This window comes from Camelina sativa, chromosome 12, assembly GCF_030686135.1.
Source record: "Camelina sativa cultivar CO46 ecotype springtype chromosome 12, ASM3068613v1".
In the NCBI taxonomy this organism is placed as follows: Eukaryota; Viridiplantae; Streptophyta; class Magnoliopsida; order Brassicales; family Brassicaceae; genus Camelina; species Camelina sativa.
This window is the reverse complement of record NC_141891.1, coordinates 21,377,631-21,405,324: the sequence shown is the minus strand read 5'-3', so window position 1 is coordinate 21,405,324 and position 27,694 is coordinate 21,377,631. Positions and strand designations below refer to the sequence as shown.

At 33.8% G+C, this 27,694-nt stretch overlaps 3 protein-coding genes and 1 pseudogene across 4 annotated transcripts; 2 read left to right on the top strand and 2 right to left on the bottom strand.

Moving 5' to 3' along the window:
- The first annotated feature begins 3,678 nt into the window (after positions 1-3,678).
- On the top strand, positions 3,679-8,924 carry LOC104733757 (uncharacterized; annotated as a pseudogene).
- A 1,270-nt stretch (positions 8,925-10,194) lies between these two features.
- Positions 10,195-16,684, bottom strand: LOC104733759 (uncharacterized). Of its 2 annotated transcripts, XM_087479494.1 has the most exons (10): positions 16,656-16,684; positions 14,934-16,557; positions 14,213-14,838; positions 13,842-14,129; positions 13,657-13,762; positions 11,403-11,674; positions 10,994-11,315; positions 10,946-10,951; positions 10,594-10,899; positions 10,195-10,498 (listed from the first exon to the last, which is right to left on the bottom strand). In XM_087479494.1, exons 1-10 carry the CDS (start codon positions 16,682-16,684, stop codon positions 10,211-10,213), a joined length of 3,867 nt encoding a protein of 1,288 aa, XP_087335620.1. In that variant the 3' UTR covers positions 10,195-10,210. The 2 variants fall into 2 exon arrangements, with proteins under 2 accessions (XP_087335620.1, XP_087335621.1); XM_087479495.1 differs by lacking the exons at positions 10,195-10,498; positions 10,594-10,899; positions 10,946-10,951; positions 10,994-11,315; positions 11,403-11,674 and adding an exon at positions 12,959-13,567.
- Positions 16,685-17,725: 1,041 nt separating this feature from the next.
- LOC104732464 (uncharacterized) lies at positions 17,726-19,285 on the top strand. The gene is made up of 5 exons (XM_087477987.1): positions 17,726-18,344; positions 18,499-18,602; positions 18,694-18,794; positions 18,881-18,984; positions 19,067-19,285. The coding sequence occupies exons 1-5, from the start codon at positions 18,292-18,294 to the stop codon at positions 19,164-19,166; spliced, it is 462 nt and encodes a 153-aa protein (XP_087334113.1). The 5' UTR covers positions 17,726-18,291; the 3' UTR covers positions 19,167-19,285.
- Positions 19,286-21,503: 2,218 nt separating this feature from the next.
- On the bottom strand, positions 21,504-27,675 carry LOC147930855 (uncharacterized). The gene is made up of 3 exons (XM_087477059.1): positions 27,359-27,675; positions 21,639-22,007; positions 21,504-21,543 (listed from the first exon to the last, which is right to left on the bottom strand). The coding sequence occupies exons 1-3, from the start codon at positions 27,673-27,675 to the stop codon at positions 21,504-21,506; spliced, it is 726 nt and encodes a 241-aa protein (XP_087333185.1).
- Between the last annotated feature and the right edge of the window lie 19 nt (positions 27,676-27,694).

Below are 27,694 nucleotides of genomic sequence, written 5' to 3'. Positions count from 1 at the left end.
CCAAGAACTTTCAGGAACTCTTTCTCCCTTCTCTTTTCTCTCAAAAACGGCCACACACATTTAATGAGACAAAAGACACGACCCTAAGGGTTTTTCCCTTTCTCTTCTGACCAAAACGCAGCGTTTGACTTAAGTCAAAACGTAGAGAATTGAACCAGCATCGACCGATGCTACCACTGCATCGATCGATGCACACCCTATACCGGGATTCCGGTTCGCGGGTGTTACAATTTGCTAATCATATATAATAATATGCTCAGAGAAAACAATGACATATCTTATGAAGTTGTTTATACACATATACATAATAGATGCCAATTTTATAGAAATTTTTTCTTTGCTCGAAAGCATGAAGTTCTATAATGTCGTCGATGCATTGTAAACATATTCTTTTGGTTTAATTTTGTATCTAAACTATAATCATATTTTTATTTATTTTACTAAGGAATGGATGCGAAAAATTAAAAATAACTTTAACCAAAAATAAATAGTAGTAAATTTGATAAAAAATTTAGGATAATTATATAACAAAGTGAACTAATGCATGGAGGTTTACAAGTCCAAAAAAAAAATAGACAGCCTTCCAAAGTCTTTGCTTTGATTCTTTAAAAATTGAACATTCTAATAAAAAAATGACAGCACTTTAAGATACCACTCCCATTAAACATAAATTTCATTATAATAAATGTACACAAAAGATATTTTAGTAGTCATTTTAAATAAAGGAAAATTAGGTTTCAAAACGTTTTTAAACCTTTAGTAACTACTTCATTATAAATACAGAATGAGGTTCATAATTTTCTAATCACCTATACAGATCATTTCTACTCTTATAACGTCTCATCTTTCATCTTCTTCCTTCTTTAAAAAAACAAAAATTGCCTGAAAAAAATCTAGTAGCATACATAGAGGAATTGAATCCGACATCTAATCGGATTAGTGTTGCTGTCAAGTTACTCCGTTGCTGAACACCTCATCTCATATTTAGACAACTTAACTTTAAGTGTTTGATTGTGGTTGATGAGAAGGTATTTTAATAGATATGTGTATTTTCGGTAAAAACATTTTGATAACTTTTTGTTATGCATGTTTTCAATATACTTTTTGTCAAATCTTTCTCTAATGTGAAAAACTTTTACAACAGGGAAAAAGAATTGAAGCTAAAATCCAATTTTGGGATTACTTTGATCATTTCGTAGATGTGTTGGAAGAAGGACAATGGTTTCTTCTTTATAAGTTCGAAGTTATGGAAAATCAGCAAACTTTCAAGAACTGTAACAATCCTTTCCAGATATTGATCACAAATCAAACTCGCATCAGCCCAATACCTCCTAGATGTCCAAGCAACTTTCTTCATCTAACAGATGCAATAACGCTTGACAATGCTACAGAGGATGAGAAAAATTGTTGCGTTGGTAAATATATCTGATACTTAAAATTACGTATAATTTTAATAAATTTAATATTAGGATCTTACTCATCATATTTAGTTTTGATTTTATTTTTTTTGCTTTTTATAATTGATGGTAGATTTTTGTGGGATGGTGGTACGAGTCGCACCACGTCTTACTGTGTACTTTCTAGATCGTGAAACTGGTTACAATGGTTATAAAGAAGTTGTTCCCTTTACAGTGATTGACATCAATTAAGTAAATTAAACTAAACAAAGATTTACAAACATATTTAGATTTTATTATTAAGAAAATATTATTAAGAATCATATGTATTGAAGCCAATCACTTTTTTGTGTGAAGTGGAGAAGAGATTCAATGTGTTGCGGTAGGTGATACATGTTTGGTATTTGATTATAAATGGGAACAAATTACTGCATGTCCTTCATATAGTAGCGAACCAGTCATGTGTCTGCTTATGTTTTGGAGAAGCTCTGTCTTTGACGGTATAAAAAAATTTTAGTTTCAGTTTTAATATAACGCATATAAGGTAAAATTAAATGTATTAATCTTTAGTAGTTAATTCTTTAGGTAATAAATGCTTAATGTCCCAATTTAGATGTTCTCATCTTATACTTGGAAACAAAGTCAGACAATTCACGACAGATCCTGCTCTGTAAGTTCATAATATTCCTATATTTTTAGCAGTATTTCTTTACAATAGATATTTTTTAACATATTTTTCCGTTTTCTGCAGTATCGCTTTTCATGATACATCAGATGATGAAGATTATAACGGAGAAGATTCTAATGAATCAGTGTAACAGCCAGATTGTTTGTTACAAAATTTTATCAAATCCTTAAGTTTCCTTTTGATTAGTATAAGTTGTTCAATAAGTTGTTGTAATTGTGAACCATTAATTACGGCTTTATAATCGTTATTTTCAACCCAAATATAATTTCTTGATTTGAATTACAATTTAATATATGTTTATATATGTAAACTTACATTTAAAACAAACCTTGAAAGTCTTAACATATAAATTATCATATATATATATATATATATATATATACGAACCTTAAAAGATTTCGTAAATATTCTCTAGTAGTTATGACTATATATAATGTCACATAATTTTGTGATTAACCTTTGAAATATTTTTACTATCCCTCATTAAGCGTTCTCTCATTAGTGCTACGAAGATACCTCTGAAAAAACAATCAATCAGTGTTTTTTCTTTTGCTTAGTTGTTGACGATGAAGAAGAGGAAAAATGATGAATTGAATCGTATTCAAGTAAAAGAAGGCGACCCAAAAAATCGTAAAGTATCCACGAAAAATCAAGTCCAAAGTCCAGTTACAGTTTCAAAGACGCCTCAGACTATAGTCAATATTAATTCTGTTTCTGGTAGAGTTCTAAATGATATTACTAATCGGCCATCTTCTCACGTACTTTCTTCTCCAAGTACAAGTAACACACCTTCTGGTATTGTTCATCTCAATTTCTTATTTACATTTTTATTTATTCAATATATAAACTATATTAACTTCACAAACTAAATCCCAGCATATTTTTAATTTTGTGATTTAGGTGTAGATTATAGGACACCATCTTCCACCTTTTCAAATGAAGGCATATGTAACAAAGAGAGTCGCTGTAATATTTTTAATGGTAATTTTAAAAAATCTAAAATTCATTTTTTAAATTAAGATTATTAGTCAACTTCTTATTACTATGATCATTACATTTTGAATACCCGTGCCAATTATTTTTTTTCTTCTGGAAGTAAGCCCAATTTGGAAAAATGGACGTGGAAACAAACTTCCAACACAAGGATTCACTCATCTACCACTCCCATAGTTGACTCTATAGCAAAAGTGGGACGAAGAACATCAACTCCATCAGGTCTATTAATCTAACATATTTTTATAATTATTTTTATTTTTTTATTATATAGAAAACTAATTATTTCAAACCTTATAACTTATAGACAAACTGGTTCCAAATAACTATCAGAGTTATCATGCAAAGAATTACCGGTACAATCCAAAACTTTCAGATGTTACTAATATACCGGAAAGGAATAACAAACACTCAGCTCAGGAAGAGATCAGTCCAGATAGCACTATAACTAGAGGTTATTTGTAATATGTGTAACCCATTATTTTAACTATCTGAAAGTTTTTCCAATTTTTATTAACTCCACATTTATACACAGATCGAGTGTCCACTCAAGCATAAAAAAACAATATTTTTAGAAGAAAGGTTTCAAGCGTTTCTAAAATGACAAATTTAGACGAAGATGAAGACAATGAATATGAGCAGGTTGACTCAGATAGCGGTATAATTTCTTCATCCAATAATAAAAGTCTATTATCTATTGTTAGACATTTATATATGAAAATAATCAATCCATGTTTTGCAAATATTGAAGAAGAATATGATGATCAGGTGTTTTATTGTATTAGTCAAGGAGAAGATGACTCATCATCATCTGAATATGCTGATGATGATGAACATGTTGTTGATCAAATTACACCACAACTTTCATCTGCTAATGATGCTAAACTACGTTACGATATGCTGACGATGTTTGAGGCAAGTTTTAAAAAAGTTTTCGGAACCGCAACTATTACTACAAATAAGACAATTAATTTATGGGCAGGTATAGTTTTATTGGTTATACTTTAAGTATATTTATAAACAAGAAAAATTTGAAAGTTGGGGATGATACATTAAATATTTGCAGGATATGCAGATGATGGTGATCCTGAATATAGTTGTCCTCATTGTGGTGCAATTTTTGGTATGGAGAGAGGTTGCGGAGGACAGTAAGAACTAATAATCCAATCTATACTGGATGTTGTATGAAAGGACAAATTGTTCTACCTATGCTAAAAGAGTCTCCAGAAATGTTATGGAATCTACTAACAAATAAAGATGATTTGTCACGTCACTTCCAGGAGAATAGTAGACCTTACAACATGGTTTTCTTTTTTACATCTTTGGGTGACAAGGTAGATCGTTCTGTTAAAAAAGGACGTGGCCCATCCATGTTTGCTTTGCAAGGTGAAAACTATCATTTGATGGGTTCTTTAAAACCAAAGGCTGGTGATTATGCAAAGTTTCAACAGCTTTATATTGTTGACACTCAAAATGAAGTCCAAAATAGAGTGAATATTATGAGGTAATAAAACCAGAGAATTATTCTTTTTTAATGGACTATTATATATCTTATAATTTACTGGTCCAAAAGTTGCTAATGAGATATTTTTTTAAAAATGCAGCAAAGAAGGCCGTGAACTCAAAGTCGATAGGAAGAAAAAATTCAGGCCAGACCTTGTGGAAAGCTTCATTAAATTGTTGGACGATGTTAATCCTCATGTAAAAGCTTTTAGAATGGCTAGAGATAGCTTTGATATGGAGAAAGAAAAATCAAACTTCCATATGAGGATTATCTCAAGTCGCAAAACTGATGGTAGGGAATACAACATCCCTACGGCCTCTGAAGTTGCTGCACTGATTACAGGAGATATTGATGCGAATATGGATAAAAGAGATATCGTCCTTCAAAAAAGAAGTGGAAAATTACTAAGAATTCATGAATGCCATGTCGCATATCTAGCCTTACAGTATCCTTTGCTGTTTCCAAGAGGAGAAGATGGCTACAGACTTGGTATTAAGAAGACAAAGATAACAAGAGGAAGGAAATCAAAGAAACAGTCAAAGAAAAAGAATTCAAATAAAAAAACTCAGAAGGATGTAAGTATGAGGCAGTGGTTTGCGTATAGGCTTCAAGAAAGGAAAATTGAGAATCACACCCTTCTAAGATCAAAGCGTTTACTAAAACAGTTTATTGTCGATGCCTATACCATGATCGAAACAAATAGGCTAAGATATTTTAAAAAAAACCAAAAGAAAATTCCAAGAACATACAAGGAAGATTTGAGGAAAGCAGCCGAAGCTGGAGACGACAATTTAAACAATCAAGGAGACTCTTTCATGCTACCTGCTTCTTTTACTGGAGGACCAAGGTATATGAGGCAGAGCTACCTTGATGCAATGGCTACATGTAAGAAGTTTGGGTTTCCAGACCTCTTTATTACATTCACATGCAATCCTAAGTGGCCTGAAATTGTAAGATTTGTGAATGAGAGGAAGCTAAAGGCTGAAGATAGGCCAGACACCATTTGCAAAATATTCAAGATCAAGCTTGAGAATCTAATGGGTGACATCACAAGAAAAAATATTTTTGGGAAAACAGTTTCAGGTTTTAATTCTTTAACCTTTTTTCATTTTTAATTAAACATTTACACTTTCTTTTATAACATTACATATTAATATATAACAAGACATCTTACTATTTTGCAGCTATGTACACGGTAGAGTTTCAAAAAAGGGGTCTTCCGCATGCTCATATTATAGTGTGGATGGATTCCAAATGCAAGTTTCCTACTGCAGACGAAATTGACAAGTTGATTTGTGCTGAAATTCCAGATAAGGAAACAGATCCAGAACTCTACAATATAATATCAGAATGTATGATTCATCGTCCATGTGGTGCTGCTTACCCATCATCTCCTTGCATGGAAGAAGGTAGCTGTTCAAAATTTTACCCAAAACAGAATGTTAAAACCACCAGCATTGACAAAGAAGGTTACCCGGTTTAGAAGAAGAAATGATGAGCGTTTTATCGAGAAGAATGGTTTAAAATGTGATAACCGATATGTTGTCCCTTACAATCGGTTTTTGTTGCTTAAATATCATGCTCATATAAATGTGGAGTGGTGCAACCAAACAGGTTCAATGAAGTACTTATTTAAGTATGTTCATAAAGGTAATGATCGAGTTGGTGTCATTGTTGAACCTCATAAAAAAAAAGGAACTGAAGAAGGTCAGAAGAATCTTCAAAATGAGAATACGCCAGCATCAAAAGACGAAATACAAGATTACTTCGATGGCAGGTAAATAAATTGTATTCAAACAGTTCAATTTGTGTTTATAAAATTCATTCTAAATCAGCTTCTTTCCCTCTTTTGAAGATATGTATCTGCGTGTGAGGGTATGTGGACGATTTTAGCTTACCCAATACATTATAGGCAAACCGCTATTGTTCCACTCACTTTCCATGAGGAAGGCAAACATCCTATTTATTTTCGGGAAGGTGAGTCTGCACAGGATGTCATGGATCGTGACTCTCTTGATGAATCTCAGTTTCTCGCTTTATTTGAACTTAATAAGCGTGATGAAGAAGCTAGAAAGTTATTATACGAAGAAATACCAAGCAAGTTTATATGGGATGGGAAGGAGAAAGTTTTTTTCAGAAGAAAAACAAGAGCATTTGCTATAGGGAGAATTAAATACGTTCCTCCGACAATAGACGATGCATATCATTTGAGGGTCCTTCTCAATTCAGTCAGAGGTCCTACCAGTTTTGATCACATTAAAACTGTGAATGGTGTCATACACAAATCGTATAGTGAAGCATGTTATGCTCTTGGTTTGTTAGATGATGACAAAGAATATATTGAAGGTATCAAAGAAGCACACTTCATGTGTTCTGCAAAGTTCGCTCGTAAAATGTTTGTGAGGATGCTTCTGTCCGCCGTGCTAAGTGCTCCTCATATTGTGTAGGAAGAAACTTGGACTATGTTATCTGAGGACATATTAAGGCGTAAAAGAGAAGAATTAAAACGACCAGGCTCATTACATTTACTATCTTTTTAAGATACATTTTTAAAAAAAAGTATGTTAGATGTAGTATATAAATTAACAAATCTTATTTTACAGAGCTTACATTGAGTGATGAAGAATCTTTTGTCTACAAGAGATAAACAAACAGTTGAAAAGAAATGGTTCTTCACTTGAGTTTTTTAAGACTCTGCTCCAGTTACAGAATGACAATATTCCTGTCTTAAACCAGTTAATAGCTGATGAGCGTAGATTCATCAATCAAGCTGATTTAAAAAAGAATCATCTGGAGTGGTTAAATATGCTTACTGAAGAGCAAAAGAAGATATATGATGAGATCATAAACTCTGTTATCAAAGATAAAGGTGGAGTATTTTTCTTATATGGTTTTGGTGGAACTGGTAAAACATTCCTTTGGAAAGTTTTATCTGCAGCTGTAAGGATCATGGAGAAATCGTTTTAAATACTGCTTCTAGCGGTATAGCCTCTCTTTTATTAGAAGGTGGCAGAACAGCTCATTCAAGGTTTAGCATTCCTCTTGAAGTTCATGATACATCTATGTGCAGAATGTCAAGGTCTTCTGATCTAGGTGAATTATTCCAAGAAGCCAAGTTGATTATTTGGGACAAAGCTCCAATGATGAGTAAATACTGCTTTGAGACTTTAGATAGAAGTTTGAAAGATATAATGCGTCATCCAGAAGATAAACCTTTTGGAGGAAAGGTCATTATTTTTGGTGGTGATTTCCGTCAGATACTTCCTGTTATTGTTGGTGCTGGTCGAGAACAAATTGTTAACTCATCTTACCTTTGGAATCAGTGTAAAGTGTTAAGGCTAACAAGAAATATGAGGTTGCTGCAAAAGATAACTCCAAATGAAGCCAGGGAGATTGAAGAGTTCTCGAAATGGATTCTTGATGTTGGAGAAGGAAGACTCAATGAGCCAGATGATGGAGTTATTCATATTGACATCCCAGAAGAATTGCTTATCACATAAGTAAACTCTCCAATTGAATCGATCGTTAATGCAGTGTATGGTAATTCGTTACATACTCCCAATGATTCCAGCTATTTTCAAAGCAGAGCTATTTTGTGTCCTACAAATGATGATGTCAACACTATAAACGACCACATGATATCCATTTTAGAAGGTTAGTAAGAGTTTAATCAAAAAATTCTCTATATACTGTATACTATATGATGCTTCTTTATTTTGTATATTCAATTATTCATAGTTTTGTTTCAATCGTTGATTTTGTTACAGGTGAGGAAAGGATTTACTTAAGTGCAGATAGTATTGATCCTGCAGATAAAAGGAATAAAGACAATCCTGCATATAGCCCGGATTTCCTAAACTCAGTTAGGATTGCAGGAGTGCCAAACCATGCTCTTCGTTTGAAAATTGGTTGTCCAGTCATGTTGTTACGCAATATTGATGCTCATGGAGGTCTAATGAATAGAACAAGACTACAGATTACACAAATGGCTGATCATGTTATACAAGCAAGAATCATCACAGGTACGAGAGTGGGTAAAATTGTTCTTTTACCAAGGATGGTATTAATACCATCAGATACCCGTTTGCCTTTCAAAATGAGACGTAGACAATTTCCGATAAACGTTGCTTTTGCAATGACTATCAACAAAAGTCAAGGTCAGTCTCTCTCAAATGTTGGTTTATACTTGCCTAGACCGGTTTTCTCTCATGGCCAGCTATATGTAGCCATGTCCCGTGTAAGCAGTAAATCAGGATTGAAAATTCTCATTACTGACCCAAAAAGAAAACCTAAAAAGAAAACAAGGAATGTCGTCTTCAAAGAGGTTTTCCAAAACATTTGATCCACAAAAATGCATAACTTCCAGTCTGATCATAACTTCGTAAGACTCTGTTTTTACTTTGTTTCCATTCTTTTAAATTAAATAGATTTGTTCTTCCATTAAATTATTTGATCATATATTTTTTTTTGGTTTTGCAGGGTTTCTTATTTAATTTCACCTATCAAATAAATTTCTAAATCCTTATTTTTGTTTACGTACTCCACAAATTACTTTTTATCATGCTTATAGACATGTTGAGTTTCGTTTATTTAATTTGATTCACATATTTTTTATCTTTCAAACCCTACTACTATATTTTATTAATTATTTAACCATGAATGAATTATATATAATATCAGAGAAGTTCAATAAATAGGCACATTCATTATATTCGTTAGAAATTTGGTTTAATCCAATTTTCCAAGCTTTAAAATTTATAATTTTTAAAAATATTTACAAATTTCTAATAACAAAATATTAAGACTACATATACTACAACTACTACAGGAGAATGAAGAAAGTTGGTTATTAGATACCCTTGAGGAGAGGATAGAGGCCAGAGTTAATTATATAAGAATGGAAAGAGGTCTATGTCAATGTCAATATCATGATAACTGTAATCAAATGTCAAAAAGAAGTACACACTAATTTGAGGACCTGGTGAAAACGGCAAAAAAATCTGAATTTGACTATAACTTTGTATTAGTAATTTCAAGTCATAATAAACATTATGACCCGTTTGACAAAAAAAAATTAAAAAATAAAAAATAAAAAATAAACATTTTGACTCGTGCTATAGCACGGGTTACTACATAGTATATCAATATAAGTGATTGCAGGATACATCATATGATATGAACTACCACCTATCATTGACACTACAAGAAAATTGGGTTTTAATAGCATCTGAATAACGCTATCTATCAATATCATAGCGTTTTAACAAACGCTATATCTGCGCCCGTCATTATAGGTCAGACACTTTATATAGCGTTTTTTTGTTCTGCTATCGTATTCGCGGCTACCATAGCGTTTGTGCGTCTGCAATTAAATATTCTATAACAGCGTTTTCAAATTGTTGTTTTAAATATTAATATAGCATTTATATAAATGTAATTGTTTACATTTATTTTATTATTATTTATTTTAATTATTTATTTTTTTATTATATTATTTTTTTTAATTGATAAAAATTTTGATTTGTTTAATAGAAATTTAAAATATCCAATAAGATTGAATGTTACAAAGCCACAGACATTCTAAAGATACAAGTTCATAGTACTATATAAAATTCAAATGTGTCAGCCTCAAATGAATATAATCTTGTCATTAGGCCAAGCCACAGTGGTTCCGACTGCATCAGCTATGAATTCAACCTCAGAGTTTGCTCTCCATACTCTAGCACCATCAACCTTTGAAACCTCTACCCATACCTTGCTAGCATTGGGACCTAAAGGGACGAAATGAACCTTCTCTGCTGGATCAGTTGAGGATACACGACCGGTGGCAACTCTCTGCCCAGAGTTATCAATATCCAACAGAATACACTTCTGTTTGGCACATTTGCTGCTACTACCAGTGTTGGGACTAGCACTCTATAACCAAAAATTATAACACATCATCAGATCAACAATTGCAATCAAAGTTTCAACCATTCAGACATGCAAAAAAACTAGTTGCAAAAACTTACCTGACTTGATTTCCTGGTTGATTCATCGGTTGGAAGTGTTTGGATTAGGTTTATCTTATCAATAGGCCATGCTATTGTCTCATTTAGTGCATCACCCATGATTGAGAATTCAGGCATTGGTCTCCATAAATAAGCATCCGGGTTTACCACTAGCTGGACCTTAACAACTGCAGCATTTGGTCCTAGTGCAATATCGTTCACCAAATGTTTAGCATCAGTTGACAACAACAGACCCTCAGCAATCAAATCCCCATTTCCATTCCAATAATCAAAGATGTGAACTCTTCCTAGTGATGCATCCGTTTGCTAACGAGTCGCAAAAAATATACAGTCAAATTATAATCTAATTCACATTATTCTAGAGAGAAATACAGCAGTCATAATTTACCTCTTCACTAACAGTGGTAGGAGGTTGGGATAGGGCATCGTCTAATATTATCTTGTCAGTGGGCCATGCGATTTTACCTCCTACAGCTTGACTAAGGGAGACAATGGTTGGAGTAGGTCTCCAGATATATGCTTCTGGGATTGATGCATACTTCACAATTACAGCTGCTGCATTAGGACCCAATGGAATGCGACCAATCTTATATGTAGGTTCACTGGAACAGTATTCTCCTTCACCAACAACCACATCATTAGCCGAACACCAATCCAGTAGCTGGCACCTAATTCCTCCTTTGGTAGCATCGCTTAAGTCAGACTGCGAAACCGGATCATGACTCTGCAAGGACATGATAACCAAAACATCCATATAAGTTGGTATCTAAATCAAAATTACATCCTAAAATTTCACATCATGACAGAACCAGTTTAAAATAGTTAACTTTTTACCAGCTAAGTTACTGACCACATTCTCCAAATCTGCAATCTTGGTAAGTAATTCTGCTTGAGTAGCTTCAAGCTTCTGGACATGGGAGTCTCTAGTCTGTAAGAATGCCATCTTGGTAACAGTAGCGCCTCTGCCCATGCCCCTAAGTCTTCCTGGTTTGTCTTTTCCAAGTACCTGACTCACGGCATCGTCTCTAACATTATCCGTGGTTGTGGAGTCCATTTCACTATCAATTGTCTTGATCTTTTCCTGAAATAAAAATTGATACACAACATATATAAACTACTTTCAAATAACTTAAAGAACAAACATTATGATTGGTGATTCTTACAATCGTTTCTGCAAATTCTTCCCTCACAGGTCTTCCATCAGAATGTGTATGTCCTGCTATCCACACCTTACTTCTAGTAACTTTCCTAGGATCAGAACTCTTTTTTTTCTACAAGTACAACCAACCAATTCTATAATATCTCAAGTAGTCATACAACCAACCAATTCAATATAGAAGCACACATACCATCTCATGAGCTAAGCGAACCATTCATTTGCGGCTGGTGGTGTGAGGAATTTGACCCTTCCTCATACGTCTGAATTTTTCACTTTTCTCCTATTGACACAAAGAAATGGCCATAAGTAATATACACAAAAAAAAAGTTAAATAATCAATGGGAAGTTTTTTAATAACCTTAGAAGCTCTGCTATTCAATTTATTCACCCAACTGTTCCAAGCTGATGCACATTGGATGTTGCTAGGCTTTAGTTCCTGTAATTTGACCTTGCTTTTAGTAGCTCGAACTTTTCTAGAAAGCGTAGATTTAGAAGCCCTCCACAACCCACCCATTTGCCTTAAAAGTGCTTCTTTTTGCCAATCTTCTTTCAAATTGAACCTTACCTGTTAGACATTGCCAACTTAAAACATTAAAATCATTTACAGATTATTAATAGATAGATATACACTTAGTCAAGCTTACCTGAATTTCTTCCCACATCACGTCTTTTGTCCTTTCATCGAGATGTCTCCAGTCATCTAGCAGTACTGGCACATGCTCTCTCACAAGAGGACCAAGGAAAGAGGAGAGTGTCACTGATCCACTGCCAACATGCTCACCCATAGCATTAAACTCCACATCCACCTTATCGTCATCATGCTTTGCCACTTTGCGCATTCTCGTTGGACCTCTTGACTTCTTCTTTATGTTATCTGATTGTTGTGTTTGTGTTTCAGAGGCGTTAGATTCTTGTACACGGGGTGAGTCTTCTTCTGCTTCAGTCTCATCTCTTTCTCCAACATCTGGTTCCTCTGCGTTCTTATCTCCTTCAGTTACATTTTGCATTATCTCAACACTCTGATCTGGTTCCTCTGCACTATTATCTCCTTCAGTTACATGAGCCTTCTTGTTTTTCTTCTTCCTCAAGGATAATACAGGACTCACATCAACTCCCGCCTGGCGCTTACTGCGACAAACTACTTTATCAGCTACAGGTTTCATCGTCTTTGGTTACCTGAAACACAATCAAGTTTTTAATTAAATCTTATACTAGAACACCTTCACAATCATCCCTAACACAAAAACTGTCATCATCAGTCTCATGATCTCCTAAATCTTCAATTGGCTGGACTGATGATTGTGCAGGAACTAACTCATCTACTGTGTCCATCATGTTGTACCCTCTTGGTGGTGCCCGCATAACAACATACCAAGGTGAGTTCTCATCATCTCTGGAGTAAAAAACTTGTTTAGCTTGCGATGCCAGAATGAAAGGATCATTTAAGAATGATGTCTGATTCATATGGAGATTGACAAGTGTGAACCTGTCTTCCTCTTTCACTCCATTCCCTTTGTTAGCCCAACTACACCTAAATAATGGAACCTGGAACATGTGGTAGTCCATCAATACGATCTCCTTTATCACTCCATAGAATGCTACTATGTCTGCCATTTGTCTCGTATCTTTAGAACTAGCTCTACACATAGAGAATGCTTCATAAGTTACTCCACTATTCTGAGTCTTCCTCTTGACATCATCTGTTTGAAAGCGATGGCCGTTTACTACAAAACCCTTATAAGTTTGAGCGATATGTCTTGGTCCAAAAGCAAGCCATCTCAGCCTACTAGAATGGTCCTTCGAGTTACTTGGTATCTAACAGTTAACAAAAAACAATTATTTGTCATGAACACAACCACAATCAAATTTATAACTAAAAAATTGATATTTGACATTCTTCTAACCTTTTCTTTAATCCACTGTGGGAACCTTTCGTTATGATATTTCCATAATAGAGTTGAATTCTTTGCGCATCTTGCATCTGTAGCTTGCAGTTCTTCCAAATGCAACCTGTTTTACACATAGTTAGACTCATATTTCCTAAAAGTCCAAGATTGTAAATATAAAACTCAATCAAATTTACCCTTACTCAATATATGGTTCCATGACTGCTGTATTCATGAGAATATACCGATGAGCTATGTCTCGCTCTTTATCTGTGAGAATCTTTTCTGTGGCTTTCTGCAGTGGTCGACCTTCAAGGACATGTTCATCTACCTCAACATCTTCATTGCGAGCAAGTGTTTCTTCAACTGGAACAGACTTCTGAAGAAACTCTAAACAAAACGCAAGGCATTCACCAGCCAAGTAGCCTTCAGCCATACAAGCTTCTGGCCTTGCAAAATTCTTCACATATGCCTTTAGTGTCTTCATGTATCTACATGTACATAAGAAAACTCATTATAATTATGGCCATACAAGATTATTTAACATCTTAAATATATAGAACATAGAAATTACCTCTCAAAAGGGTACATCCATCTGAAGTGTACAGGGCCACCCAAGCGTGCTTCTCTTGCTAGGTGTATTGGCAGGTGAAACATAATGTCAAAAAGAGATGGTGGAAAGTATCTCTCCAACTGACACATTGTTTCCACGAACTCTGATTCTAGTGTAATTAGCTTCTCTTGATCAATTACACGTTGGCACAGCCTGTTGAAGTAATTGCATACTCGATTCACTGCTATACGAGGTCCTTTAGGCAGTAAACCTCTCAAAACCACCGGAAACAGGTTCTGCATTATGACATGATGGTCATGTGACTTGAGACCACCAATGCTGGGAGGATCTACTAACACACAATTGGAGATGTTGGCACAATATCCATCAGGACCTCTGAATTTGGATAACCTTCTGCACAATTTACGTTTCTCCTCCTTAGAAAGCCAATACGCAGCTGGAGGTAAGTAGGTTCTCTTCCCACGTATCTCCGCATGTAAGTTGCTTCGAATACCAATGTCTTCTAAATCTTTCCTTGCTTTCAACCCATCCTTGGATTTTCCACTATGCATTAGAATAGATAATAGTGCATCAGACATATTCTTTTCCACGTGCATGACATCAATATTATGCCTCACATGCAGATACTGCAATATCCATTCAACAAGTGAAAATCAGAAACACACTATAGTAGTTAAATTTAAGAACCAAATTGAAATTTCATTTATTAATTTCTACTAACCTTCCAATAAGGTAAGTCAAAGAAGATTGATCTTTTTTTCCACCGCCATTGATCATCGCCTTCTTCATATTCATCAGCTGAACTTGCATCATCAACATCTGCCTCAACTCTTTTTCTCTTGCCTTTCTTATCTAAAGGTCTACCAAATTCATTCCTAAAATCTTTAAGGCTCTCAAGTATTTCTGCTCCACTCTGAATTCTATTTGCAGTACCAACTTCCACCGTATTGTCAAACCACCCTTTCTTACGTCTGTAAGGATGTCCAGGTCTCAAACGCTTCCTGTTACCCATATATACATGTTTGCGGCTGAACTTTAACCACCTATGAGGTGTATCCTTCCCACAGACAATACACGCTTGCTTCCCTTTCACTTTACATCCAGATAATGTACCTAATGCTGGATAGTCAGTGATACTCCACAACAATATAGCTCTTAGAGTGAAACTCTCCTGCTTAAACGAGTCATAAACCTCCATACCATCATTCCATAACTCTTTTAGGTCATCTATCAGCGGCTGTAGATATATATCAATATTGTTGCTTGGTGCGGTTGGTCCAGGTATCAACATTGACAACATGATGTTTTCTTCTTTCATACACTCCGTTGGAGCCATATTGTAATTGACTAAGAACACCGGCCATGTGCTGTATTTGGTGTTTTGGATAGCGAACGGATTCATCCCATCAGTAGAAATTCCTAGTCTAAGGTTTCTAGCATCCCCAGCAAACTCTGGCCATTTATCGTTTACCTGGATCCAAGTCAAGGAGTCCACTAGATGCCGCATTGTACCATCTTCACTAGCATTAGTAAAGTGCCAACGCAAATCCTCAGCCAACCGTTTTGATCTAAACATCCTCCTAAATCTATCTTTTATTGGAAAGTACCGTAGCACCTTTGCTGGAATCCCTTTCCTCTCCTCACCGGTTATATTATCTGTTTCCCATCTTGATTCAGCACATCTTGGACAGCTTGTTAACTCCGCATATTGCTTTCGATAAAGGATACAATCATTTATGCAGGCGTGAATGGAATCATAACCAAAACCAAAAACCTTCAAAAATCTCTTCATCTCATCCGTAGACGTAGGCAGCACATTCTCTCCAGGTAGCATGTCATGTACTATTGTCAGTAGCTGATCAAAAAAGTTCTCTGACATCCCACTCTTGACCTTTATCCGGTAAAGTGCCATGATTGCAGAAACCTTTGTGTAGTTAGCACACGTCGAGTATAAGGGAGTTTCTGCATCCTCTAACTTCTTTCTAAACTCGATTTCCTCTTTACTGTCAATACCCTCCAACTCTTCTACACTGTGATTCTCAGACAATTTCTTGCCTTCACTCGACTTAAAAGCTGTCCTAATCAACTCAAAAGCCTCGTACTCAGATGTATCAGCATCCGCTGTCTTTTCATTCCTTTTCTCCCCATGTTTACTCCAACATTTACTTCTCTTGTACTTTAGATCCATCCCTCTAATAACCAGATGCTCCAACACTGTCTCATTTGACTGATGAACCACATTGCGACAGTCAACGCAAGGATAAAACATATCTGATAGATTACCCAAACATCTTGCTGAATCAAACACAAATTTAGTTGCTCCTAGCTCATACTCAAGACTATTCCTGTAAGTAATAAAGAAACGTACAAAAGTAATCAGAGAAACAAAATCTAAGAAACCCGAATCTGAAATGATATGGATGAAGAACATTCAAGTTAATACCTTGGTAACCAGACCCAAGTTTTATCCATGTTACAACAGCTCCGACCAAATGTGCACACAAGTAATCAGATACACTCACGTTAAGTCACAACAAAAAAGAACGAAATCGACCGACAAAAAAAAAACAAAAAAACGAAATCGACCGATATGTTAGAACAATCAAGTTGGAGTGAAATACCTTCTAGATTGTCTTCACTTTTCCTTGAAATGGACCGACAAAAAAACGAAAGTAACAAATTAGAAACATATCAGAAGAATCAGAACAATAAAACCCTAGATCGAAAGAATGAACAAAACTGAGATTTCGTACAAAAGAGTGAGATTTACCAGAAAAATAAAACCACAATCGATCGAGGGGAAGCTGGAAAGACTCGGGAGACAATCCGATTTGGCAAAGACTTTGAGTAAGATCTGTGTCGGAGAGTGAAATTGTCGGAGATCTGTGTTGGGAGAGTAAAAATTGTGTGGGACACAAGTCGGATTTCGGAAATAGACAGTGAAAATCGAACAAAAAAAGAGAGAGGGAAGAAATGAAATTTTAGGGTTCGTGGGTAATTGGGGATTTTTGTCGAGAAGTGAAAAGATAGCCTCCAAATTTTTCTAAGTGTCGCGGGATCTAATTTTTAGTTTACCGCCTAACACTATCATAGCGTTTAATAATTGGTATTGCTATTAAACAAAGTCCCGAAATAGGCAAAAAATTTATTCATTTTTTAATATAATATAACATAGCGTTTACATATACATAAACGCTATCTAAAAATTAAAGGTCTACTAACGATAGCATTATTGCCAAAAACGCTATACTACTGTGCTATTAAAACCCAATTTTCTTGTAATGTGATAATGGAGAAAAATAGAATATATGTTATCACTGTGCAGTCAACTTGGTGTACTTTGATTCCCAACTCTTAGACCATGTGCATCGCATCGTCCTTCAAGCGTCCCACATAATTAAACCATTTAATTTAAATCGAAATTACATATTATACGAAGAAACGTTTCTTAAAATGGGACAATTTTTATGCATCCCTCAAGACACGTGTGAACCTGTAATTGGATGTTGTTTTATTTGTAGGGTGAAAGGAAAAATAACTCGACGGATCCGTCTCTCTTTATGTGTGTGTGTTTGTGAGCCAAAACAACAAAAACCCATTTTTTTCACAGAGAGAAGAATCATCTTGATTCAATGTTGATACAGAGCATCCTCTGTTAGGGTTTTTTCTAGGGTTTCTTCCTTCTTTCTTTCTTTCAGATTAGTTTCTTATTGGGTTGTCCGTAGAATCAGAATTTGGATTTGGTTCAATCTTCTTTGTGAAAACAATCAGATTTTGATTACTGGGTTTTTTAAAAGACTGTTTTTTTTTCCCTAATTTTGATTTGCTTCTTCTGGGTATTGTTAAAGAGACGAAAGATTTGGGTTTTTGTTAAGAAAGGATGATTTCGTCGTTGATGGTATCAGCTATACAGGTAGCAGAGCTATCAGTTAGCTCTATTGTTCATATGGTATATGGGCTTTACATATTCAGCTCCGCTGTCGCCGGAGATCTTACTCAGACGTTGACTGAATCAATCTTCAAACCCAAAGCCAACATTGAAGTCAAACGAATTGACCAAGAGAAGACGACAGACGTCAATGCTTTGCCTCCTATTGTTTTGGTTCATGGGATTTTCGGATTTGGGAAAGGAGTAAGTTTGAAACATTCTTCTCCTTCTACACACATTGGAAGGGGTTTTGTTTTTTTTTGGTTTGTTGATTGGATTTGTCATTGCAGATTATGTTATGAGATTTTAGTCTTAGGGTGTATTTTGCTGATGAAGGATGTGTTTGGTGTTTTTGTAGGGCAAGAGAATTGTTTTATTATCTGAAAGGTGGATTAGTTGATTATGGAGAAGATCACAGTAAAGCTTGTGGACACTCTCAATTTGGTCGTTTTTATGAAAAAGGTTTGGACTTCTATGTGTTCTCTTTGTTTGATTTTTTGACTAGACTTAAAGATTCACTCTTTAGCTGATGAAATGTTGGTTTTAACTTTAGGGGAATACCAAGAATGGAATGAAGATCATCCTATTCACTTTGTTGGTCACTCTGCTGGTGCTCAAGTTGTTCGTGTGTTGCAGCAAATGCTTGCTGACAAGGTAGATTGCTTATAGACTTTATCAATTGATTGAGCGGGATTTGGTTGTGTTATTGAACTTCTTTGCTTATGTTCTGTTGATTTCAGATGTTTGAGGGTTATGAGAACACGAATGAGAACTGGGTGTTGAGTTTAACATCATTGTCAGGAGCATTAAACGGGACTACTCGAACATATATTGATGGAATACAGTGAGTTTTCTCTTCCTTCTCTTGACCCTCTTAGCTATATATCGAACGATTTGTAATCCAAAATGTGTATATAATTTGTTAGGCCGGAGGATGGGAAGTCCCTGAATCCTATATCTCTGCTTCAGATTTGCAAACTTGGAGTCATAATGTATGACTGGATCGACATATGTGTTCAAGTGTGAGCATCCGATCAAAACTCAGTTTGGGTTTGTATGTTTTGTTTTTTTTTTCAAGTTTTTATAACTTTGTAATTTTTTTATGTTTTTTAATGTCAATGTTATATATTTTATTTTAATTAAAACTTTAATATGTTTTTACTTATAAATTTAAATAATTAATTTTTGAAATTAAAAATATTATTTTTTTTTTTTAGGGGACCAACTATTGAGAGACACCAATGCTCATACCAAAATTAAGAAACTCTGAAAATAAAATTAATATATTTGAGGGACCAAATTTTTGTCCCAACCAATGCACATGCTCTTACCACATCTCAGACTTGTGTTACTGTAATCAATTCAACTTTTGCTAGGATCACATGTCACGGTCACAGTTTATATTACATTAATTACGATATTATCCAAATCCTATGATTATCAGTTAGCAAATATATATATATACATATATATATATGCAATCATTGGTTATATATTTCTTTTGCATTTTCTTATTGGTGCAACTCTTACCTCGGTAGAAGCAATTCTTTGTTATAAGTTAATCGTTTTTACATCATGTTTCTATATTATACAATATTACGATTAGTAATTTATTTTGCCCAATTGTAAAAGTTTAATAAATTAACTATTTGCATGTAATTATTCTCAGGCATTTGATTTTTGCCTCTAACGTATACAAACTTGAAATATGTAGTCGTAAAAGCACACGAACTTAATTAAATTGTGTGGAAGTTAATAGTAGTTTGATACATGAACTTAATTATTTTGTGTGGAAGTTCAACTTGGTTGACCTAGACAGTTCTTTGTATATGTGTGTAGCAGTGTAGGTTGGTTTATAACAAAATTGCATATGTTTGTATACCATGCCCATTGTCTTGTATAGTCGAAACATAAGAAGAGTGTTGAATATTAGGCTTCATTATCGCCTTGCATATTCTAAACTTGGTCTTCTCTTATTGCCTGGACAAAGATGAAATCAGATTCAGCTCCAAATTCTCCGGAAATAGTGGCCCAAGCTGCTGTTTATCAAATCTAGAGGTCACTATACCTCCTTCTGTTATTTTCAAAGAGATACGGAACACAATACCAACCGACCGGTTCGTAAGCTTTTCCGGAACCTTATGGTTCGTTGGATTCGATGATTTTTGTTGATTGACACTCAACAAGTTGGTTGTAAACCTTGTTTTTCATTTTTTTTTTTTTGGCAAGTTTACGCTTATAGGTTAAACACTATTGTAAAACCTCATTTTCATTTTATATGATATTCACATCACATCCCTATCAAAATAATAATAATACTAAAATTGGCTTCAAGGTTAAGGACTCGCGGAATACGGACGATCTTCAAGGTAATTTCCTTCTGAAGGCCGAGGAATACTGTTGGAAGTTGTAGTATCTACTTTCTGAGAAACAGCCAAAATCAACCTCAACTATTTGCCAAACGCTTTTTCATACATAAACTTCAACACCCTGCAAATAACAACCTGAACTGTATTAAAATTTAAATTTGCAACATAAATTATACAAAATATTGCAATTTGAACGTCTCTTCAAACAGTGTTCTGTGAAAGTTTAACGGTGTTGAATCAAACGATACATGACATCCACGTAGAAATAGGACTTACCAAAACTACATCGTTTTGGTCATTTTTGGGTGTGTTGTTGTAAGAAATGGCCAAAAATGAAGTCTCCAACACACTCGAAAACGGACTTTAATACTCCATTTTTTGCCACAACACACCTAAAAATGACCAAATGACTTAGTTTTGGTAAGTCCCAATGCCACATGGATGCCACAAGTCGTCTAACTCAGCACCGTTAAACTCTGACTTAACACCGTTCGAGCATATGTTAAAATTGACAATATTTGATATAGTTCAGGTAGCAAATTTGAATTATAATACAGTTCAGGTTATTATTCACAAGGTGTTGAAGTTTATGTATGAAAAAGCGTTTGGCAAATAGTTGGGATTGATTTTGACTATTTTTTTTTTTTTTTGAATTTAATGTTAAATTATATTCAAAAAAAAAAATAGCTTTGTTACAACAAGTGCAGCTAGTGTTTGAATAGTTGAGCTGAAAGAGATTACATAATCAAAGAGAAAACAAGATCAAAGTCTAGTTTGGAACCAAGCCCGAAGGCCATTGTCAAACCTCCTATCTCCTGTTCACTGGATGGACAGAATCTGATCCCCCACCTGACGATCAATCCATTTGATCAATTGTCCTGAAGTGTTAGCAGGTTGGCCATGCCGTCGTCCGTTGCGTTCTCTCCAGATGGTGTACACCGTAATTTGAAAAGTATAATGTGTTAAAAAGCTGCCCAGTCGATCAAGGCGTGTGTCAGATAAAAAAGTCACCCCCTTTGCCGTCGCATCCCACACTTCAGAAGAGAAAACACAGGGTAAGAATAGATGTGATCTAGTTTCGACACTTTGCTGGCAGAAAACACAGGTCCCAGTAGCCCCAGTGTTTTACCTTAGCATTCGATCCCATCTGGCCAATTTGTCATGAGCCGCTAACCGTGTGCAGAAAGTATACTTTGGAGTGGCATGAGTGAACCACACCGCTCGGTGCCATGAAACCTCAGCATAGGTGGACCGAATATGATTCCAAGTGTCCGCCGTAGAGAACTCCGCATTGTATATGTCGTTCTTCCCTTTCCACAACATGAGATCAGGCTGCTCTGTTCTCTGTTGAAACTGCGACCGTAGTATATCCACTATCGAGAGGAGATGTGGAAGACGAGGTATCCGTCGTCTCCTAGTCGACCAGGCCACTGCCACTGACATTGATCGACTTATCCCCAGATTAATAACCCCTCGAGACCCTGTCACATCCACCAACCTGCCCAAAGAGGACCAGTTATCGAACCAAAAAGATGTCTGCAACCCATTCCCCACCTCCACCTTACAGAACTGTTGGGCAACAGCTCTGTATTTTAAGATCTTCCTCCAAATCCAAGAGCCTGTTCCCGTGTTCTCCTGAACCACCCATAACGACCGTCCCCGCAGCAAATAACGTTCAACACGTTGGACCCAGAGAGACCGACCATGAGAGAGTATCCGCCAGACCAACTTTAGGCAACACACATCATTTGCCTCTCGCAAGCTACGAAGACCAAGCCCTCCCTCCCAGCATGGCTTACAGACCGCTTCCCACTACAGTTTGGCCTTTTTTTGGATTCAGATTAGAACCCGACCACAAGAAAACATAGCAAAGCTTCTCCAATTTTGGGCTAGTTTATATATTTGTATCTTTGGAAAAATTCTTTCAAATAGGTTAAACACCAAAAAGATATGTAATTGCATCACTATCGTGTTATCTTCTTTTTTAAAATAACTACGAGCTTATGGGGCTAGTTCCGTAAATCTCCTCAGACTCGAGACCATAGCAGGTTATAAGGTATCGTCCCAAGAACCACTTGAACCGGGGACCTCTAAGATTTTGCTCAAAATCTTTACCAGTTGAGTTATTTACTCTTGATCACTATCGTGTTATCATTCATAATATTAACCAATCGAGTCTCTACCAAAAATCACATCTCACACATACTCAAATTACTATCACACTTGAATTGTATTGCCATTTGGGACCTAAGAGTCAGAGGACCATCTTTCCCAGTTACATTTATTAATGGTCCAAAGAGGTCCATATTAGTGAAGAGTAATTCCAATAGCCGTTACTTCAACCATTTTCAACTTAGCTTGTTGAAAGCGTAGCTCGTAATCTCAGTTTTAGGTTACATTGCCGACACAATAATTACAATAAGTCTAGATATACTTCTTTTTCCAAGCAATAACCAGTAGTTGGTAGATATCTCATCTGACTTTGCCAAAACGAGGCAGAAAAAAGGAAACCCCTGATCTTGTTGACAACACTACGATTTGGGAGCCATGGTGAAATATTTTGTGAAAAACAAGTTCCTCAGGAAACCTTGTATGACACAAGGAAGCATCAAGTTGTTACTCAACTGGTTCAAGAGAGTGTAGTTGCAAACCCATTGTTATAGAGCTTTGAAAGTATTTGTTAGAAAAAGACGTACGGACATGGCGATTTTTAATGCTAAGTGTAGAGAAGAATCCATAGAATTTGTCGATTGTCTTATGATGAAAATGATGATACTATGGGATGTATTTGGAACTGTGCAAATGCATGCTTCCACATTAGTACAACTTCTTGATGTTTTTCCATTACTATATTATTCTAAAAGCAAGTAGCAAGCTCTTGAAAAAAACATGAAAAAATTAGAATACATACCTCAATCTTAATAGGTAATTTGAATTCTATACTAAATCTTTTAAGTCTTTGAAATGTACCCTTATGGGCTGAACTAAATGACTATTTTGTCCTTGGTTACAAATTAAATTAAACTAAATACAATATAATTAAATTAATTTTCAAATATAGTATAGTTTTCAAATTGTCCCAAAAAACATTGTCAGGAACAAGGGTAAGAATTTTGTAGTGTCGGATCCAAAAACACTTCAGATGCCCTCAGATAGTTAAAATATTAAATTAGGAAAGAATAGTCTTCTTTAATAAGAGAATTTTATATCCATTTTTGTTTCTCTTATTTGGAAATTAGAATTTCATAATCAATTTCCTCAATCTTTTAAACTAAACATGTATTATTGTCATATACTACTAGGTTACAAATTTTTTTATTTGTATTTTAGTAATATTCAATTTATTGTATTAGGTTTTAAAATTCTCGATTATTTAATTTTGTTACTAATTAATTTATCATTTTGTTTTTTGACCCATGCTACAATACAGAATAATATTTTTTTTTTTGTCAAAAACAGAATAATATTTTTTTCTTCTTATAATTTCTACACTTTATAATTTAAATGTCTTTTTTTATTGGATAATATATAAAATATTTGATTGTTTGTTTTGTTTTGTAGAATAATATAGAACTAGGTAATACCCCGTGCTACAGCACGGGATGATACATGTTGTAATTAATTTATGTATATTTTGAATGCATAAAATATTTTGGCTTATGTGTTTTTTATAATTTCGAAATTTTAAATAGTGTTAAGTAGTATATTTTGTTTACTTACATGGTAAATGTTAAAAGATATTTAGATAAGTACGTTGTTTAGAGATTGTTGAACCATTGCATGACAACAGATATACAATGATCGTTTTGCAGTTTTAAGTGATAGCGGTATGCTTAAAGGTGTTAAATCCAAATATCAGATTTTAATTTGGTTTTAGTTTGGACTATTGCATGTATATAACCTACACATAACTATTTTAGAATGGCAAAGATATCTCGTCTCATCTTGTCTTGTCCTGTCCCGTCTTGTTTCATCTTGTCCTTACCCGTAAAATTTTTTATAACCCATAACTGTTATCTTTAAAATAATTAACTATTAGAAAATTTTTATCGTCCAAAATTTTTAGGTAAGAACATAACTAAATTTTATGCTTTTCTCACATTTTTTTTAAAAATAATCTATTACCTTCTCCAATAGAAGATTTGTTCATAGTAAATATATTAATAACTACTTATTAATATTTAATTTTGCATAAATATATAGTAATACAATATAGTCAACCAATTGTAATTATTGAATTTTAGAGTTTTAAATACTTATTTTAGGGTAATTACTATTTAGAAATACAAATATAAATTGAAATTTCTTTGTTTCTTTTTTTGTTTTTTAAAAATTATTTTTTATAATTATTCTTAAACAACAAATGTAATCCATGAAATATTTTATTTTCATAAATATATATTACTTTTATTTATGATTACAAAATATATTAGTTACATAAGATTTTTTGTTTTGTCAACAACAATTGGGTGGGAGTTACATAAGATCTTTTTAAAGATATTTCTTGCATATCTTGTGTTTTAGTGAGTATTTACAAGTAAGTTGATTATAGATATATTTTATATATCCATTAAAATATATTTGAATTGATTTTTATTAATTTCACATATCTTATATATTAATTAACTGTATATTATTAAGGAAATAATAAATACTTTACTATTTTAAAATACATTTTAAAGTAATTTAATTTTTTTTTCAAAATTAAACTGGATTTATTTATTTGTGCCTAAAACTCTGAGTAAAAATATGCACAAATATTAACTTTATTTTCCTTTTCTTTTCTTTTTCTTTTTTTCCTAAAATATTTTTAAAGAATAAGATTTGATTTGATTTATTATGTATTTAAACTTTTTCCTTATTTAATTCTTATATATATGTTTTCTTAATTAAATATTCTAACCGATTAAGGTTTAGGCAAAAATATGGTGGATTTAATACATAATAAATATATTTGAAGAGATAATCGGGTCAAGTAATCGGGTATTAAACGATCCGCGCGTATTCGACTTAATTTGAAAGGTTAGAGAATTTTATTTCAATGATATACTAATGTATGAATAATTATTGATTACTAAATTTTTTATTTAAAAACTACCAAAACAAAGTCATGGTCCAAAAGTTGGTCCATGAGTACTTCTACTTTAATAGTACATACTAGGTACTAACCCGCAGAAAATCGCGGGCTGAGTTTTTTTTTGATGAAAATTTGTAACAATTTAATTTGTTATTATGTTATTTATATTAAAATTTTGAATTTTAAAAATGTTTATTGAAAACCTGTCAATAAAACATTTGCATGTAATGAACAAAATTGTTTAAACCTTTGTCAATTAAACGCAATTCTTGCTATAGTTGTGAAGTAAGTAAAACGATATAACTGACATGTAAAAAGAGCAACTAAATATAGTTAGTGAAGATTCTGAAAAACTTTTTTGAAAACAACATTCATTGTTTTTTTTTCTGTGGCTTCCCCCCCCCCCCCCCCCCCTCCTTTTGTCTATAATAAGCACTTTCAAGCATTGAATTTATTTAACTCTCAACTTAGTTTTATTTTTCTAAAGAACTGTGACTAAAAGAAAAATATAACTTTTTAAAATAGATAAGATACTATATCTGTATATATTTTATTTTTTGTTTATTAATTTTTAAAATCTAAGCAAACTGTTATATATTTTATTTGATTAGATTTTAATTTGATAAAAATCTTAACCTGTGCTGGAAAGGTTTTTTTGTTAATAAAAATTGTGGTTATATAGATTTTATTCGATTAGATTTTTAAAATATTTAGCTGTTAATTTTTTTTAAGGACGGATTAGTTTTGATTCTAATAGATTTTTTTTTTACGTTTCTATAATTTATTTTATTTTATGTGTCCCCAATTAATCTTAATTAAGTTTTTCTAATGGTAATTGAATGTAATTTTTACACATTTTAAGGTTAGTTTCATATTTGTACTTCTCAATTAATATAGTAGGATATATGAAAGGTTAGTTACTAATACTAAATTTGACAAAAAAAAAGTTACTAATACTAAATTATTAATAAAATAAAACTAAGTTCATATTTATCATTTTGTTAAGCCTAAAACAACTTTGCATAAAGAAAAATCATATTTATTATTATTTTTCTATTGTAAATTATTATTCTTGAATCAAAATCTATGGGAAAGTGTCACATGTAAGAAGGTGGGTCACCTGACCTGGGTAAACTAAATAAATAGTATTTTTACATGTAATTACGTAAAAGTTCATTAGCAAAGAAGGTAAATTCTGCACTGTTGACCTCCCCATATCCAAGTTTGAACTACCAATATGAAAAATTAATATTTTTTCCCTGTAATTGACCTCCCTAAATTTTTATCTTGGGTCTGCCACCGCATGTACGAAAGATGGTAGATGAAGTTGAGTATGGGCCCACATGTACAACTCTCCTAGCCAATAGCGGAGGCAGAAAAGTAATTCATTGGTGTCATCACTCAAAATATTTTTTTCAAAAAACATATTTATTATATTAAAAAAATGTTATTACAAAAGTTCATTCTAAAGATGAGTCTTACGCTCACTCATGCATTGGAAACACTTAATCACTGTTTCGTTTGTCACAGTGTCAAATACTTGTTTTTCAATAAAGCAAACTAGACAATCACTAAAAAATGTATCACAAATATGATTACGCGATGTTGTCTTCACAATGTTCATTGCAGAAAAACATCTTTCAACAATTGCAGTTGCAACAGGTAGAATCAAGGCTACCTTCAAAAGTCGATAAACCAAAGAATGAGAAATATGTTTCTTTGTCTCCACCATCACACGAACTAGATCACCAAGACCTTTGAGATTAGAAAACCTTTCATCTCTTTGCACATTAACAAGATAGATGTCAAGTTGATGATCAAGAGATACACGCTCCGCAAAACTAAAGTCATCTGGATAAAGCTTAGCCATTCTCACCAACATTGATTTATTAAATTGACCAAAAGAATCCACCGGACTTAAGGATGCAATGCAAACAAGTATTTCAAAACTTACCTCGTCAAATCGATCATTGAACTCTTGAAGTTTCATATCTAAGACAGTGTAGAAACTATCTACCTTATAGTGATGCAAGTTGCTTATGTTGGTCTTTTTCGTTGGCCTTCTTGAATCAACAAACTCTTCGTCCATATTAAGCACTTCAGTATTG